The sequence below is a fragment of the Conger conger genome, chromosome 4, assembly GCF_963514075.1.
Source record: "Conger conger chromosome 4, fConCon1.1, whole genome shotgun sequence".
In the NCBI taxonomy this organism is placed as follows: domain Eukaryota; kingdom Metazoa; phylum Chordata; class Actinopteri; order Anguilliformes; family Congridae; genus Conger; species Conger conger.
The window spans coordinates 77,741,794-77,759,056 of NC_083763.1; the positions used below are offsets into that span (position 1 = coordinate 77,741,794).

Consider the following 17,263-nt stretch of genomic DNA (forward strand, 5'->3'; position numbering starts at 1 on the left):
AGCACTATCCAATTTTGTACCCCCCATAAAGTAATTCTGCCTTATATTTTTATTTCCCACGTGTAGTACTTAGTTGTCTTGAATTTCATTTGCCAGATTTCTGACTCATGGATTCTGTTTAAGTCTTCCTGGATTACTCTAGTACAGTCCATACTGTTAGCTAAACCTATTTTTGTATCATCTGCTCTAATTTAACTAAATTCCTTTCAATGCCCGTGTCAAGATCATTGATGTAAATGAGGAAGAGCAGTGCCCCCAGCGCCGACCCCTGTGGGACTCCACTTCCCACAATACCCTGCTTGGATAAGGCCCCTCCTACTACTACTATTTGTGTTCTATCCTGTAACCAATGAATAAAATCACCATGACGTCACAACAGCAAATAACTTAGTTCTGTGTGGATAGGGTTGAGGAATGTGAATAGCAGGCAGTGTTTCCAGTGTCATTTTAACTGAGGTCTTAAAACGTAAACTCAATGTTGGAATGTAAAAATAATTTATGAAAACTGAACAAAACTGTTTTATTTATATGATGATAGCTAATGTAACGTTAATGTTAGATGTCAATGCCCTCCCCTAAAGTTAGCTAGCCAACATCATTAACATGCATAACCAAGTGGTGCTGATGTAGTAAATATTGAGAAAAAAATCACCAAGCAGCATGATCATTCCATGGTCAAAGTCACTTAGATCACATTCTCATAGTTGACGTGAACATAACCTGAAGCTCCTGACTGGTATCTGTATGACTTTATGCATTGCACTGCTGCCACACGATTGGCTGATTAGATCATTGCATGAATAAGTAGGTGTACAGGTGTTACTGATAAAGTTTGGTGAGTGTATGTCTTCCGTAACAGCAGGGTATGTTTGATTCAGAGAGTACGGGAATACAAAGGCGTGTAAAACATGTTTGTAGCGGCCTGTATCGTAGTGGTTATGGTACATGACTGGGACCCGCAAGGTTGGTAATTTGATCCACTGTGTAGCCACAATAAGATCCACACCCATTGGGCCCTTGAGCAACGTCCTTAAGCATTGCTCCAGGGGAGGATTGTCTCCTGCTTAGTCTAATCAACTGTACGAATGTAAGAATGGCATTAATGTAATGTACCCCACATTTGTGTGTCCTGACTGTTGTGAGGAAATGTATCTCATTGGTAAAATAAACCCATCAGATTCTGAAAATGTATGGGGAGTTTCAGTGATGACCAAAAGGGTGAAACTGTTTAACATGGATATGCACTGGGCACAACATGGAGTGAAGCTCCTACACTGTATATATCATGGGCCAAGGATGGACGATTCAATTTAATTTCCTTCAGTTACCCTGGTTCAATAAAATAATGAGCATTTTACGCCAATGCCAGTTTAGTTATATCTTAAACAGTAAAGCGTTTGATTTTGTTACACAAAAACTGTTGTGGAAGGGGATAATAAGGGCTTTTGGGGCGGCACATTCCAGTCCAGTAGGTGGCGGTGAATGAGCCTTACAATACCCGAAGACGAACAACACATTTTTACTGTCGGTCTTTTTTTTTTCTTTTTTTTTATCTGTGGATACCATTGCACTTACAGTTCAAGGGACAATGGTTGAGATGGCCAGAAAACCTGCCTACAAGCAGCCGCGGTCGAATAAACTTTCTTCTTTTTCTAAAGAACCAATTCAGTTACGGAGTGGAATTGATGACTTTCGTTTCGTTCACCTAACAACGACCTACTGTGTTTAACACACACGAGATTATTTAATTGGAATTAACTTCGCCTATCAACACAAGAAATCAAATCAATGGAATAAATATGGGTAAGCTGGGAATTGTCTTTATGTACGTTTTTTTTTTTTTTTTTATGCGAAGCTTTCTATGCGGTATTTCATTAGTCGCACGACTGTTTCCACAAGTTTCCCCGTTCCCCGTTCTCATTATATTTCTTCTTAGTACCTCCCTGTTTACATTTCGCCAGATGTGCATTCAATCTAATGGCTATCCTCGTTTTGGTCGAAGCACATTCGACACGGGAGGTCCTTAGATTTTTATTTTATTTTTACCGATAATCAAGAAGAGTGCCTGACCCGCAAACGTAGTCTACAAATTGTTTTACACGGCGGAAGTTGTTTCAAGTAATACCGTTTTTGAAAAAAGAAGACGAGTCACCACTTCAGTTTTTTTTTTTTAAACACACTTTGAGGCTCAGGCACTTCAAGCTCGCGCGGTCCTAAAATTCCTTCCCGCGCAAAATGCCCTACCCGTAACGTAAGCCTACACACACGCTATTGTCTCCGAAATTGTGGATTTATAATAATAATCGGTCCACGCTATTTATTTACACGGTATAATGGTTTTCAGTCTAATATTTTAGATGAGTTCGCTTATCCTACTCGCTCTCATGGTCATGCTACTTTACTTCGCATAAGTCGTATGAATACAGAACAGGTGAAAGCAGCTTCATTACGCTGCTCATAACTGGAACCGTGTACACGACACCTGAAAACTGGATCACCGAAATAACGTGGAGGGTTCGATCATTATTTTAATTGCCGGATACACGCTCTTGTTTCTCGTAATGCGTTCAGTTTATCAACTTCTACTTACCTTCATCTTGTCATTGTGATTCTTCTTTCTCTGTATTTTGTATTGATATGATTTACGCATTGTTATGTATCCCATAAGACTGCTGGGAAAAGAGCATTACTCACTCGGTCTTCTTTGGTTAAATGAAATTTAAAATAAATCTTATGAACAAATTGCAAAGTGTCTTCCTGGACAATGAATGAATTGTACCAGTACATTCTATCTGATGTATGATCTAGAGCATGTCGTAGGCCATTGAGAAAGATGTAGGATTACTTCAAAGATTTGCGTATACTCCACCTCTGCCCAGCATGTTAAAATGCATATAGGGAGCCAGTATTAAATAATGTATGATATTTTCTGATTTGGTGTGTGGTAGGCTTAAAATGCAAGCAATAAGTTTGGGGGAGAAATGCAAGGTTATATCCTGTCACAGCATGAATCAAACGCATAAATGGGAAAAATAAACGTCAATCGCCTGCTGAAAGTAATTCCATCGTAGCGGGAAACGTTCAAAATCAAATTGGATAATGAATCCCTAACAAAACAAAAACTGTACGCTACTCGTGAAACCTTCATGAAAAGTATCAAGTTGGGATCGAACACTGCGATTTAGTGACGGTGCCACCATTACGACCAAAAATTGAAATGGACCAGTTTAGTTATCACACCTGCAGAGAATATTTTTTGAAAGTCTGGATTTCTCTTGGGAAGCAGTTCTCACGGCTCGGCCGTGAAAATCTCTTAAGCAATTGTTTACTTTTTAAACAGATGTGCACAAATTGCAAAGTGTTATTTTTATATTGTAGAGTGTGTTAATCACAAAAAAACTTAGTTTTAAGATAAATGTTTGCATTTGCCGAAAGCCTCAAAAGACAGGAAATGAAATTGATCAGCCCAAACCAAACATCAGCCGCATTTGTATTTGGCTCGCTATCTAACAAGAGCTGAAGAAAATCACTTGCAAGCCCTTCCTCCACATCTCTTAAGCGGATGTCATCTACGAGCAAAAAGTGGAATTTTGACGTTCATTGATGATAAATTCAGAGTTGAATTGAATCCTCAACCAAAGGTTTTGTTTTTATAGCTAGCATACATAATGATGCTAATCGGGAATAAAAATGGATTCTGTTGTCTTCACTTGTCAGCTTATGTGGTTACACCAGTTTAAGGCTAAATCCCTTCCCCTGTTTCCCTCCAGGAGCTGCACTTCTGCACACCTTTGAGCAGCAGTATGATGCAGACACTGAGACAACACTACCAGAGCTCACTGAGCAGCACAGGATCAGACTGAAAGAAGAGTAACTCAGTGGACTGGAGTCTGTGCACATGGCAGAGTCAGAGACTGAGTGTACTACACCAGGACTCAACACACTGGAGCCAGAGTGTGTTACAGCACACAGTGGGGTCAGTGCTGTACACCACACTGACTCACCATTGATAAAAACAGAACCTGATCTGGGTCTCACCAACACTGGGGATCTTATTAAGACAGAGAGCCTAGACTTTACAGAGCTGGCATATAGAATCCATCTGCACCCTGACCAAATCAAAACAGAAACTTATCCGGGTCACACACACACTGGGGATCTTATTAAGACAGAGAACCTAGACTTCACAGAGCTGGCATATAGAATCCATCTGCATTCTGACCAAATGAAAACAGAGACTGATGATGGAGGCTACATTAAGGCCGAACACATCAGTGTCTTGCAGGACATTAAATGTGATGATTTTACATCTGATGAAGTGAAGCTTGAATCCAGTGAAATGTTAGTGAGTGATCTCATGAACACTGTGCTTAATGGAGCTGGTGTTGTTCACAAAGACCAGACTGAACCATGGCAGTGTGCAGGAGAGCCAAATCCACACTGCAGGAAACCAGGGAAAGAACAGGACCGTTCCACCCAGCATGTGAGATGCCTTAATGAGTCATCAGAGTTAATCCAAGACAAGGGAAGCCATACTGGTGAAAAGCCCCACCAATGCTCTCAGTGTGGGAAGTGTTTTCCTCATAAATCTAATTTAAACAAACATCTGAGAATTCATAGAGGTGAAAAATCTTACAAAACTAATCGGTGTGGGAAGGGTTTTAAACAGAAATCGCATGTAATCAGAGACAAGAAAAATCATACAGATGGAAAGCCCTACAAATGTGATCAGTGTGGGAAGTGTTTTAAACAGAAATCATATTTATTCAAACACAAGAAAATTCATACAGGTGGAAAGCCCTACAAATGTGATCAGTGTGGGAAATGCTTCTTAAGGAAAGCTGCTTTAACCAAACATCAGAGAATTCATTCAGGTGAAAAGCCCTATAAATGTCATCTGTGTGAGAAGTTTTTTACTCATAAATGGTATATAAATATCCACCAGAGAATTCATTCAGGTGAAAAGCCCTATAAATGTCATCTGTGTGAGAAGTCTTTTGTTCATAAATGTTATTTAAATATCCACCAGAGAATTCATACAGGAGAAACGCCCTACAAATGTGATCAGTGTGGGAAGTATTTTTCCGCGAAGGCCGTTTTGAAGATTCATCAGAGAATTCATACAGGTGAAAAGCCCTACAAATGTGATCAGTGTGGGAAGTGTTTTAAACAGAAATCATGTTTAATCAAACACAAGAAAATTCATACAGGTGGAAAGCCCTACAAATGTGATCAGTGTGGGAAGTATTTTTCAGCGAAGGCCGTTTTGGAGGTTCATCAGAGAATTCATACAGGTGAAAAGCCCTACAAATGTGATCAGTGTGGGAAATGCTTCTTAAGGAAAGCTGCTTTAACCAAACATCAGAGAATTCATTCAGGTGAAAAGCCCTATAAATGTCATCTGTGTGAGAAGTTTTTTACTCATAAATGGTATATAAATATCCACCAGAAAATTCATACAGGTGAAAAGCCCTACAAATGTGATCAGTGTGGGAAGTATTTTTCAGCGAAGGACGCTTTGAAGGTCCATCAGAGAATTCATACAGGTGAAAAGCCCAACAAATGTGATCAGTGTGGGAAGTGTTTTAAACAGAAATCATATTTAATCAAACACAAGAAAATTCATACAGATGAAAAGCCCTACAAATGTAATCAGTGTGGGAAGTACTTCTTAAGGAAATCTGCTTTAACCAATCATCAGATAACTCATTCAGGTGAAAAGCCCTACAAATGTCATCTGTGTGAGAAGTCTTTTGTTCAGAAAGGATATTTAAATAACCACCAGAGAATTCATACACGGGAAAAGCCCAACGTGTACTCTGTGTAGGAAGTGTTTTAGCACAACATCTGTTTTACAGAGACACCTGATAATTCATTCAGGTGAAAAGCCATACAAATGCAATCAGTGTGGGAAGTGTTTTCCTCAGAAATTTAGTTTAACCAAACATCAGAGAATCCATACTGGTGAAAAACCTTACAGATGTGATCAGTGTGGGAAGTGTTACTTCACGAAAACTCATTTAACCAGACATCAGAGAATTCATACTGGTGAAAAGCCCTTCAAATGTATCCACTGTGGGAAGTGTTACTTCAGGAAAACTCATTTAACCAGACATCAGAATTCATACTGGTGAAAAGCTTTACTAATGTACGCAATGTGTGAAGTGTTTTTCAGATAAATCAAGTGTCAGAAAACATCAGAGAATTCATACTGGTGAAAAACCTTACAAATGTGATCAGTGTGGCAAGTGTTTTTCATCTAAATCTAATTTAAGCCAACATCAGATAATTCATACTGGTGAAAAGCCCTACAAATGTACGCAGTATGGGAAGTGTTACTTCTCGAAAACTCATTTAACCAGACATCAGAGAATTCATACTGGTGAAAAACCTTACAAATGTGATCAGTGTGGCAAGTGTTTTTCTTGTAAATCTAATTTAAGCCAACATCAGATAATTCATACTGGTGAAAAGCCCTACAAATGTACGCAGTGTGTGAAGTGTTTTTCAGATAAATCAAGTGTCAGAAAACATCAAGGAATCCATACTGGTGAAAAGCCCTACAAATGTACGTAGTGTGGGAAGTGTTTTTCAGCTAAATCTTATTTAAGCCTCCATCAGAAAATTCATACAGGTGAAAAGTATTACCTGTGTACTAAGTGTGGGAAGTATTTTGCATGTACATCTAATTTAAGGAGGCACAGGAAAATTCATACAGGTGAAAACACCTTCAGTGTGAGAAGATTTGGACAGGTGAACAGTCTAATTTGGAAGATTTAAGGAAACTCTGGACAGTTTATGCAGATGAAAATCCCTTTGCACATTCCTGCCCCTTTAAATATCACCTGATACAAACAGAATGAAATTGTACAATTCAGACTTTAAAATTAACATTTTCAGAAGGAAAATTATTTTCCGCAAAGCCTCGGATAAATGCTCCTGAGCTACTACAAGACTGGCTCTCCTGCCTGCATGTTTCATGTAGGAAAGCTCCACTGTAATGAAGTGTATTATGCCCTGCAGCTTTGATCACAAACCTTTCTTGTTTTCTAGTCAATCTAGAACCAATATTGATGGTGACATTGATAGCTGCCACCTTTTAGTATTTCCTGCCCTGAGATGATGGATGAAAATTTACTGGAGCCAATTCTGGTACTGTTGAGTGGCTGAACTGTCCTTATCAAATAAACTATGTTTTGGACAGCTAGCTGACTGGGACAAACTGGGGTTGCATTTTTATTGAGTACCAAATCTTTTGGACTGTTATATATCATTTTATTGTTTAATAAATTTCATATTTGTATCAATGAAATGGCTTCAATGATGGAAATGACAGAAATGTATTTGTTTGGAAATAATTTTTGGACAGCTGCTTGAATATGAAAATAAACATGGTAACTAAAAGAAACCCAAGTGTGTTTCTCTGTTTTGTTGGCAATTGTGGAAAGATGTGCTGGTTCACTGCTCCACCAGGACTTCCACACAACCCACCCCCTCCTCCTCCTCAGCCCCCACACCAGCTCGCCAGGGTGGGCTGTCTGCAGCGTATCATGGTGTGTGGTAAAAGGGTAACCTGAGGACCATACTCCAGCCCAGTAGGTGGTGGTAACGCACAGAACAGGTGTAACAATATCCACAAATAAAATCAGACGAAGGAGAGATTTTTCCTGACGGTGTTTTAGAGGCCGATCTCACATTTCCAGGTAGGCAAACTGGGAGGAGTGCTGGCAGCCTTCCTGTAGCTTGGTTCTGAGTTAGTTCACTGGGAGGTGTGCTGGCAGCCTTCCTGTAGCTCGGTTCTGAGTTAGTTCACTGGGAGGTGTGCTGGCAGCCTTCCTGTAGCTTGGTTCTGAGTTAGTTCACTGGGAGGTGTGCTGGCAGCCTTCCTGTAGCTTGGTTCTGAGTTAGTTCACTGGGAGGTGTGCTGGCAGCCTTCCTGTAGCTTGGTTCTGAGTTAGTTCACTGGGAGGAGTGCTAGCAGCCTTCCTGTAGCTCGGTTCTGAGTTAGTTCACTGGGAGGTGTGCTGGCAGCCTTCCTGTAGCTCGGTTCTGAGTTAGTTCATTGTGGAAAAGGGATGATTTCCGAGCACAAAACTCTGGTTCAGACACAAATAAAGCTTGCATTGTTTTTCTGCTCGGAGACAAAACAACCATATTTGTCATTTAATTCCTCCCAAAGAACACCAAAGAAATCTGGGGATAAGGGCTATTAGGAGAGATGAAGCAAGAGATGGATTTCTAGTGTAATAGTAATATCTAGTAACCTTTCTTCACTGCTGTTCGTCATATACATATTTTATACATTGACTGCACACAGTACTCCAAGTGTGGTCTAACAAGAGTATTGTAAAAGGTAACTTCCTTGGACTTGGACTCAATACTCCTGGCTATGTATCCTAGCATCCTATTGGCCATTTTTACTGCTACCGCACATTAACTATTACCCCCAAGTCTTTTTCAACTTGAGCACTATCCAATTTCGTACCCCCCATGAAGTAATCCTGCCTTAAATTTGCATTTCCCACCTGTAGAACTTTTAGTTTTCTTGAATTTCATATGCCAGATTTCTGACCATTTATGGATTCTGTTTAAGTCTTCCTGGATTACTTTAGTACAGTCCATACTGTTAGCTAAACCTATTTATGTATCATCTGCTCTAATTTAACTAAATTACTTTCAATGCCCATGTCTAGATCATTTATGTAAATGAGGAAGAGCAGTGCCCCCAGCACCGATCCCTGTGGGACTCCACTTCCCACAATACCCTGTTTGGATAAGGCCCCTCCTACTACTACTCAGAATCAGAATCAGAATCTCTTTATTCGCCATGTATTTTTTACGTACATGGAATTTGCTGAGGTATGTGGGTGCATGCAGACATAAAGAATAATAGAAACATAGATATAAAATAAGGTAGAATGTGATGTAGATTATGAATACAAAAATAAAACTAAATATTTACAATACAACATGATGCTGAAGCGGGGTATATGAAGTATTGTCAAAGTGCAAAATATAAAATATAAAGTTCATGGGGGAAGGATAAAAGTCTATGACAATGGAGACCCCGGGCCTTGTTGATGAGGCCAGCTGCCGATGGATAGAAGCTGTTTCTGTGGCGCAGCATCCTGCCAGAGGGGAGTGTTTCCAATGGTCTGGTGAGAGGGGTCGGCCACAATCCTTCCTGCACGCCTCAGGGTTCTGGAGGCGTACAGGTCCTGAAGAGATGGCAGATTGCAGCCAATCACCTTCTCTGCAGAGCGGATGATACGCTGCAGTCTGCCCTTGTCCTTGGCAGTGGCAGCAGCATACCAGATGGTGATGGAGGAGGTGAGGATGGACTCAATTATGGCGGTGTAAAAGTGCACCATCATTGTCTTTGGCAGGTTGAACTTTTTCAACTGCCGCAGGAAGAACATCCTCTGCTGGGCTTTTTGGTGAGGGAGCTGATGTTCAGCTCCCACTTGAGGTCCTGGGAGATGATGGTTCCCAGAAAGTGGCAGGACTCCACAATGTTGACAGGGGAGTCTCTCAAGGTGATGGGGGCGGGTGGGGCTGGGTTCTTTCTGAAGTCTACAACCATCTCCACTGGCTTCACAGCGTTGAGCTCCAAGTTGTTCTGACTGCACCAGGTCACCAGACGGTCAATCTCCCACCTGTAGGTGGACTCATCCCCACCAGAGATGAGTCCAATAAGGGTGGTGTCATCCGCAAACTTCAGGAGCTTGACAGATTGGTGACTGGAAGTGCAGCTGTTGGCGTACAGGGAGAAGAGCAGAGGGGAAAGAACGCAGCCTTGGGGGGAACCGGTGCTGATGGTCCGGGAGTCAGAGACATGTTTTCCCAGCTTCACGTGCTGCCTCCTGTCAGACAGGAAGTCTGTGATCCACCTGCAGGTTGAATCAGGCACGTTCAGCTGGGAGAGCTTGTCCTGTAGCATAGTTGGCATTATTGTATTGAAGGCAGAGCTGAAATCCACAAACAGGATCCTGGCGTAGGTTCCTGCGGAGTCCAGGTGCTGTAGGATGAAGTGTAGAGCCATGTTTACGGCATCATCTACAGACCTGTTGGCTCTGTAGGCAAACTGCAGGGGGTCCAGGAGGGGGTCTGTGATGGATTTGAGGTGGGACACATGGATTTGAGGTGGGACGCTTTGTGTTCTATCCTGAAAGCAATAAATAAAATCACCATGACATCACAACAGCAAATAGCTTAGTTCTGTGTGGATAGGGTTGAGGAATGTGAATAGCAGGCAGTGTTTTCAGTGTCATTTTAACCAAGGTCTTAAAACGTAAACTCAGTGTTGGAATATAAAAATAATTCATGAAACCTGAACAAAGTTGTTTCATTCATATGATGCTAGCTAATGTAACGTTAATGTTAGATGTCAGCGCCCTTCCCGAATGTTAGCTAGCCAACATCATTAACATGCATGACCAAGTGGTGCTGATGTAGTAAATATTGAGAAAAAAATCACCAAGCAGCATGATCATTCCACGGTCAAAGTCACTTCGATCACATTCTGATAGTTGACGTGAACATAACCTGAAGCTCCTGACTGGTATCTGTATGACTTTATGCATTGCACTGCTGCCACACGATTGGCTGATTAGGTCATCACATGAATAAGTAGGTGTACAGGTGTTACTAATAAAGTGTTTGGTGAGTGTATGTCTTCCGTAACAGCAGAGTATGTTTGATTCAGAGAGTACGGGAATACGAAGGCGTGTAAAACATATTTGTAGCGGCCTGTATCGTAGTGGTTATGGTACATGACTGGGACTCGCAAGGTTAGTAGTTCGATCCTCTGTGTTGCCACAATCCCCACCCATTGGGCCCTTGAGGAAGGTCCTTAAGCATTGCTCCAGGGGAGGATTGTCTCCTGCTTAGTCTAATCAACTGTACGTCGCTCTGGACAAGAATGGCATTAATGTAATGTACCCCACATTTGTGGACCAGTGTCCTGACTGTTGTGAGGAAATGTATCTCATTGGTAAAATAAACCCATCAGATTCTGAAAATGTATGGGGAGTTTCAGTGATGACCAAAAGAGTGAAATTGTTTATAACATGGATATGCACTGGGCACAACATGGAGTGAAGCTCCTACACTGTATCATAGCTGCCAACTCTCACGCTTTTGGCGTGAGACACACGCATTTGCCTGTTTTCACACGCACATGCAAATGCGTGTGTCTCACGCCGAAAGCGTGAGAGTTGGCAGCTATGCTGTATGTATCAGGGGCCAAGGATGGACGATTCAGTTTAATTTCCTTCAGTTACCCTGGTTCAATGAAATAATGAGCATTTTACGCCAATGCCAGTTCAATTATATCTTAAACAGTAAAGCGTTTGATTTTGTTACACAAAAACTGTTGTGGAAGGGGATAATAAGGGCCTTTTGGGGCGGCACACTCCAGTCCAGTAGGTGGCGGTGAATGAGCCTTACAATACCCGAAGACGAAGAAAAAGACGAACACATTTTTTCTTCTGTCGGGTTTTTTTTTCTTTCTTTTTTTAAATCTGTGGATACCATTGCACTTACGGTTCAAGGGACAATGGTTGAGAGGCTTTTATGTCAGATGGCCAGAAAATCTGCCTGCTAGCAGCCGCGGTCGAATAAACTTTCTTCTTTTTCTAAAGAACCAATTCAGTTCCGGAGTGGAATTGATGACTTTCGTTTCGTTCACCTACTGTGTTTAACACACACTTGAGATTATTTATTTGGAAATAATTTCGCCTATCAGCACAATAAATCAAATCAATGGAATAAATATGGGTAAGCTTGGAATTGTCTTTATGTACGTTTTTTGTTTTCACGCGAAGTTTTCAATGCGGTATTTCATTAGTCGCACGACTGTTTACACAAGTTTCCCCGTTGTCATAATATTTCTTCTTACCGTGAGAAGTCCCTACCTGTTTACATTTCGCCAGATGTGCATTCAAGCTAATTGCTATCTTCGTTTTGGTAGAAGCACATTCGACACGGGAGGTCCTGAGATTATTATTATTTTTTTTTAACCGATAATCAAGAAAAGAGTGCCTGACCCGCAAACGTAGTCTACAAATTTGTTTACACGGCGGAAGTTGTTTCGAGTAATACCGTTTTTGAAAAAAGAAGACTAGTCACCACTTTTTTTAAAAACACACTTTGAGGCTCAGGCACTTCATGCTCGCGCAGTCCTAAAATTCCTTCTTATCGTGCAAAATGCCCTACACGTAACGTAAGCCTACGCACAAGCTATTGTCTCCGAAATTGTGGATTTATAACAATAATCGGTCCACGCTATTTATTTACACGGTGTAATGCTGTTCAGTCTTATGTTTTAGATGAGTTAGCTTAGCCTACTCGCTTTCATGGTCATGCTGCATTACTTCAGATCAGTCGTATGAATACAGAACAGGTGAAAGCAGCTTCATTACGCTGCTCATAACTGGAACCGTGTACACGACACCTGAAAACTGGATCACCGAAATAACGTGGAGGGCTCGATAATTATTTTAATTGCCGATTACACGCTCTTGTTTCTCGTAATGCGTTCAGTTTATCAACTTCTACTTACCTTCATCTTGTCATTGTGATTCTTCTTTGTATTTTGTACTGATATGATTTGCGCATTGTTATGTATGCCATAGCACTGCTGGGAAAAGAGCATTACTCACTTGGTCTTCTGTGGTGCAATGAAAGTTAAAATAACTCGTATGAACAAATTGCAAAGTGTCTTATTTCCTGGACAGTGAATTAATTGTACCAGTACATTCTATCTGATGTATGATCTAGAGCATGTCGTAGGCCATTGAGAAAGATGTAGGATTACTTCAAAGATTTGCGTAAACTGCACCTCTGCCCAGCATGTTAAAATGCATATAGGGAGCCAGTATTAAATAATGTATGATATTTTCTGATTTGGTGTGTGGTATGCTTAAAATGCAAGCAATAAGTTTGGGGGAGAAATGCAAGGTTATATCCTGTCACAGCATGAATCAAACGCATAAATGGGAAAAATAAATGTCAATCGCCTGCTGAAAGTAATTCCATCGTAGCGGGAAACGTTCAAAATCAAATTGGATAATGAATCCCTAACAAAAAGAAAAACTGTACGCTACTCGTGAAACCTTCATGAAAAGTATCAAGTTGGGATCGAACCAGCGATCGAAAACTGCGATTTCGTGACGGAGCCACCATTACGACCGAAAATTGTAATGCACCAGTTTAGTTATCATACCTGCAGAGAATATAAAAAAAGGTCCGGATTTTTATACCTAGCATACATAATGATGCTAATCGGGAATAAAAAAAATTTCAGTTGTCTTCACTTGTCAGCTGATGTGGTTAGACCAGTTTCAGGCTAAATCCCTTCCCCTGTTTCCCTCCAGGAGCTGCACTTCTGCACACCTTTGAGCAGCAGTATGATGCAGGCAGGAGTCTGTCTGAGACAGGACACTGAGACAACACTACCAGAGCTCACTGAGCAGCACAGGATCAGACTGAAAGAAGAGGAACTCAGTGGACTGGAGTCTGTCCACATGGCAGAGTCAGAGACTGAGTGTACTACACCAGGACTCAACACACTGGAGCCAGAGTGTGTTACAGCACACAGTGGGGTCAGTGCTGTACACCACACTGACTCACCATTGATAAAAACAGAACCTGATCTGGGTCCCACCAACACTGGGGATCTTATTAAGACAGAGAGCCTAGACTTTACAGAGCTGGCATATAGAATCCATCTGCACCCTGACCAAATCAAAACAGAAACTTATCCGGGTCACACACACACTGGGGATCTTATTAAGACAGAGAATCTAGAAGTTACAGAGCCAGGATATGTAACCCATCTGCATTCTGACCAAATGAAAACAGAGACTGATGATGGAGGCTACATCAAGGCTGAACACATCAGTGTGCTGCAGGACATTAAATGTGATGATATTACATCTGATGAAGTGAACACTGTGCTTAATGGAGCTGGTGTCGTTCACAAAGACCAGACTGAACCATGGCAGTGTGCAGGAGAGCCAAATCCACACTGCAGGAAACCAGGAAATGAACAGGACCTTTCCACCCAGCATGTGAGATGCCTTAATGAGCCATCAGAGTTCATCCAAGACAAGGGAAACCATACTGATGAAAAGCCCCACCAATGCTCTCAGTGTGGGAAGTGTTCCTTCACGAAATGTGATTTAACCAAACATCAGAGAGTTCATACAGGTGAAAAACCTTACAAATGTGATCAGTGTGGGAAGTGTTTTTCATCTAAATATAATTTAAGCCTCCATCAGAGAATTCATACTGGTGAAATGCCCCACCAATGCGCTCAGTGTGGAAAGCGTTTTCCTCAAAAATGTAATTTAAACAAACATCTGAGAATTCATAAAGGTGAAAAACCTTACAAATGTGATCAGTGTGGGAAGTGTTTTTCAGATAAATCTTATTTAAGCCAACATCAGAGAGTTCATACTGGTGAAAAGCCCTATAAATGTATACTGTGTGGGAAGTGCTTTTCTGCAAAATGTCGTTTAAGTCGACATCAGGCAGGTCATACCGGTGAAAAGCCCTTCACATGTACGCAGTGTGGGAAGTGTTTTTTCACGAAAGATGATGTAAGCAAACATGAGATTATTCATACTGGTGAAAAGCCCTTCAAATGTGATATGTGTGAGAAGTGTTTTAGTCAGAAAACGTATTTAAATAAGCATCAGATAATTCATACAGGTAAAAAGCCCTACATTTGTACGCAGTGTGGGAAGTGTTTTTTCAGGAAAGGTGATTTAAACAGCCATCACAGAATCCATACTGGTGAAAAGCCCTTCAAGTGTACTCAGTGTGGGAAGTGTTACTTCAAGAAAACCCTTTTAACCAGACATCAGAGAATTCATACTGGTGAAAAACCTTACAAATGTGATCAGTGTGGCAAGTGCTTTCCAGCTAAATCTAATTTAAGCCAACATCAGAGAATTCATACTGGTGAAAAGCCCTACACATGTACTCAGTGTGGGAAGTGTTTTTCAGATAAATCAGGTTTCAGAAAACATCAGAGAATTCATACTGGTGAAATGCCCTACAAATGTACGCAGTGTGGGAAGTGTTTTTCAGGTAAATCTAATTTCAGCCTCCATCAGAGAATTCATACAGGTGAAAAACCCTACAAATGTATGCAGTGTGGGAAGTGTTTTTCAAGTAAATCTAATTTCAGCCTCCATCAGAGAATTCATACAGGTGAAAAACCCTACAAATGTACGCAGTGTGGGAAGTGTTTTTCAGATAAATCTTATTTAAGCCAACATCAGAGAATTCATACTGGTGAAAAGCCCTACACATGTACTCAGTGTGGGAAGTGTTTTTCAGATAAATCAGGTTTCAGAATCCATCAGAGAATTCATACTGGTGAAAAGCCTTACAAATGTGATCAGTGTGGGAAGTGTTTTTTAAGGAAAGGTGATTTAAACATCCATCAGAGAATTCATACAGGTGAAAAGCCCAACAAATGTGATCAGTGTGGGAAGTGTTTTTTATGGAAATATTCTTTAAACATACATCAGAGAATTCATACAGGTCAAAAGCCTGTTAGTACCCAGCTTCAGCTTATCGGGGAGTGAGAGTATTTAACCACTCTGATCTCCTCTCCCTGACGCCGGAGGCAAAATCCTCTCGTATAACTAACCTGGCAACTAACACTGCAAATTGAGGGAAAAAATTCAGCAAATTCTTCAGGAAACACGCACGTGCAGCGAACTGTGAGTATACGAGTATAAGTGTGGTGTAATGTTGTAAACTGTGTGAAAAGTGTTATGTTATAAGAGGTGTCAGAGACTTGGAAGGAAAGAACCCCAAGAAGGGGATCCTGCAAGATATCTGTCGGTAGTTACCTCAAGGTGTGATGTAAGAGAAAAATTGCTGATAAGAGAAAATACTGTTACGCTGTGCGGATGCTTCGAATGCTTGTGCTTGTAAATCTTAATACTTAAAACTGTTTCTTATGTGACATTATAAACTCACTTACCACTTTCTTTGGTATTTTTTTAGGCGTATTAAGTCTTCTGCTGCTGTAGCCTATTGTGGGGAGAACGACAAATTTGTGTATTGGACCACTTCACATGTATATGATAATGACCGCTATCAGTTTCAATGTTCGAACAGCGACTTCAGGTTGACCACATACCACTGAGTGTAACCGACATGAGAGCGCTATGAAAGGATTTCCCAAGTCTTGATGTACATGACGATAACCTACAATTCTGGGCCCTGCCTGTTGACCTATGTGCTCACCTACATGTAGTGCTTGTATTTCCACAGTCACACTATAAGTAGAGATGCCTGTATCTGGTAAGAGGCCTTGGACAAGATCATTTTAGGATTCTTTCTTTCCGTCTTTCTTGCTCCTTCATTATCCAGCAGCACAGGGCTTTCTCTTATGAGCCATGTGCTTGGAGAATATCTTGTTCGCCCATAAGGGGACGTGGGGGAATTTTTCCTGAATTGTTCCTAAAACAATTCTCGCCCCCACCTTGAACAATGACTAAAGGGTTTAACTAAAATTGACCTCACCATGGAATTCATGTTGTGTGAAAAAGGAGTGACTCTGGGGAGACAGACAGATTTGTGAATTGGACCACTTCACATATGATAATGACCGCTATCAGTTTCAAGGTTCCCCCTCTGGGGATTTTCCACTGGGCTCCAGGGGGGAGCGGGGCGAGGCCCCAGGACCATTAGGGATTTGAATGGCCCAATCCAAAGTTCTCGGGATAGGCGCAATTCTTTACCAGCAATCAGAGGTCACACTTGATTTGTAGACATATTTGAATGTATGCAAATATAACTCCCCAAACATCATTGTTCTGCAGAACATTTTCCTGACTGTGTAATAAACTTTCCTGCTTTTTACTGTGAACGGTTGATCTGCTTCTTTACTGGGATAAAGGTCATTTTCTCATTCCTCGGTAAATTCAGAATTTACTAACATCTGGCCCTGCCAGCAGGGTGAAGCTTGAAACCTCCTGGGTTTCCCGACTTGTGCAAAAGGGTGAGTACTTTGTTTTACCACCAAAGTTTAGTTTGATAGACGACAAATCTGTGGAGGTCTGGAATGCTCCGCTCAGTGGTGCGAAATCTAACATCTATGGTACGATTACCGTAATTACCTGTGTCGAAGCGATCAATTGTTTGTAAGTTCATAGTAAAAGGTTGTGTCCTGTGTGTAATTTGTCTCCGGTGGTGTGGCATCTACAACTGTTTTAACTGATTTTGCACCAGTGCTGTT

General features: G+C 41.1%; 2 protein-coding genes across 2 annotated transcripts; both read left to right on the forward strand.

The window, feature by feature from the left end:
• The first annotated feature begins 1,564 nt into the window (after positions 1-1,564).
• On the forward strand, positions 1,565-5,966 carry LOC133127131 (zinc finger protein 260-like). The gene is made up of 2 exons (XM_061239802.1): positions 1,565-1,803; positions 3,771-5,966. Exon 2 carries the CDS (start codon positions 3,899-3,901, stop codon positions 5,825-5,827), a length of 1,929 nt encoding a protein of 642 aa, XP_061095786.1. The 5' UTR covers positions 1,565-1,803; positions 3,771-3,898; the 3' UTR covers positions 5,828-5,966.
• Positions 5,967-14,015: 8,049 nt separating this feature from the next.
• LOC133127145 (zinc finger protein 260-like) lies at positions 14,016-16,894 on the forward strand. The gene is given in 2 exon segments (XM_061239820.1): positions 14,016-14,176; positions 14,178-16,894. Coding segments are annotated over 2 exon segments (1,455 nt in total). The 5' UTR covers positions 14,016-14,143; the 3' UTR covers positions 15,600-16,894.
• Positions 16,895-17,263: the final 369 nt, after the last annotated feature.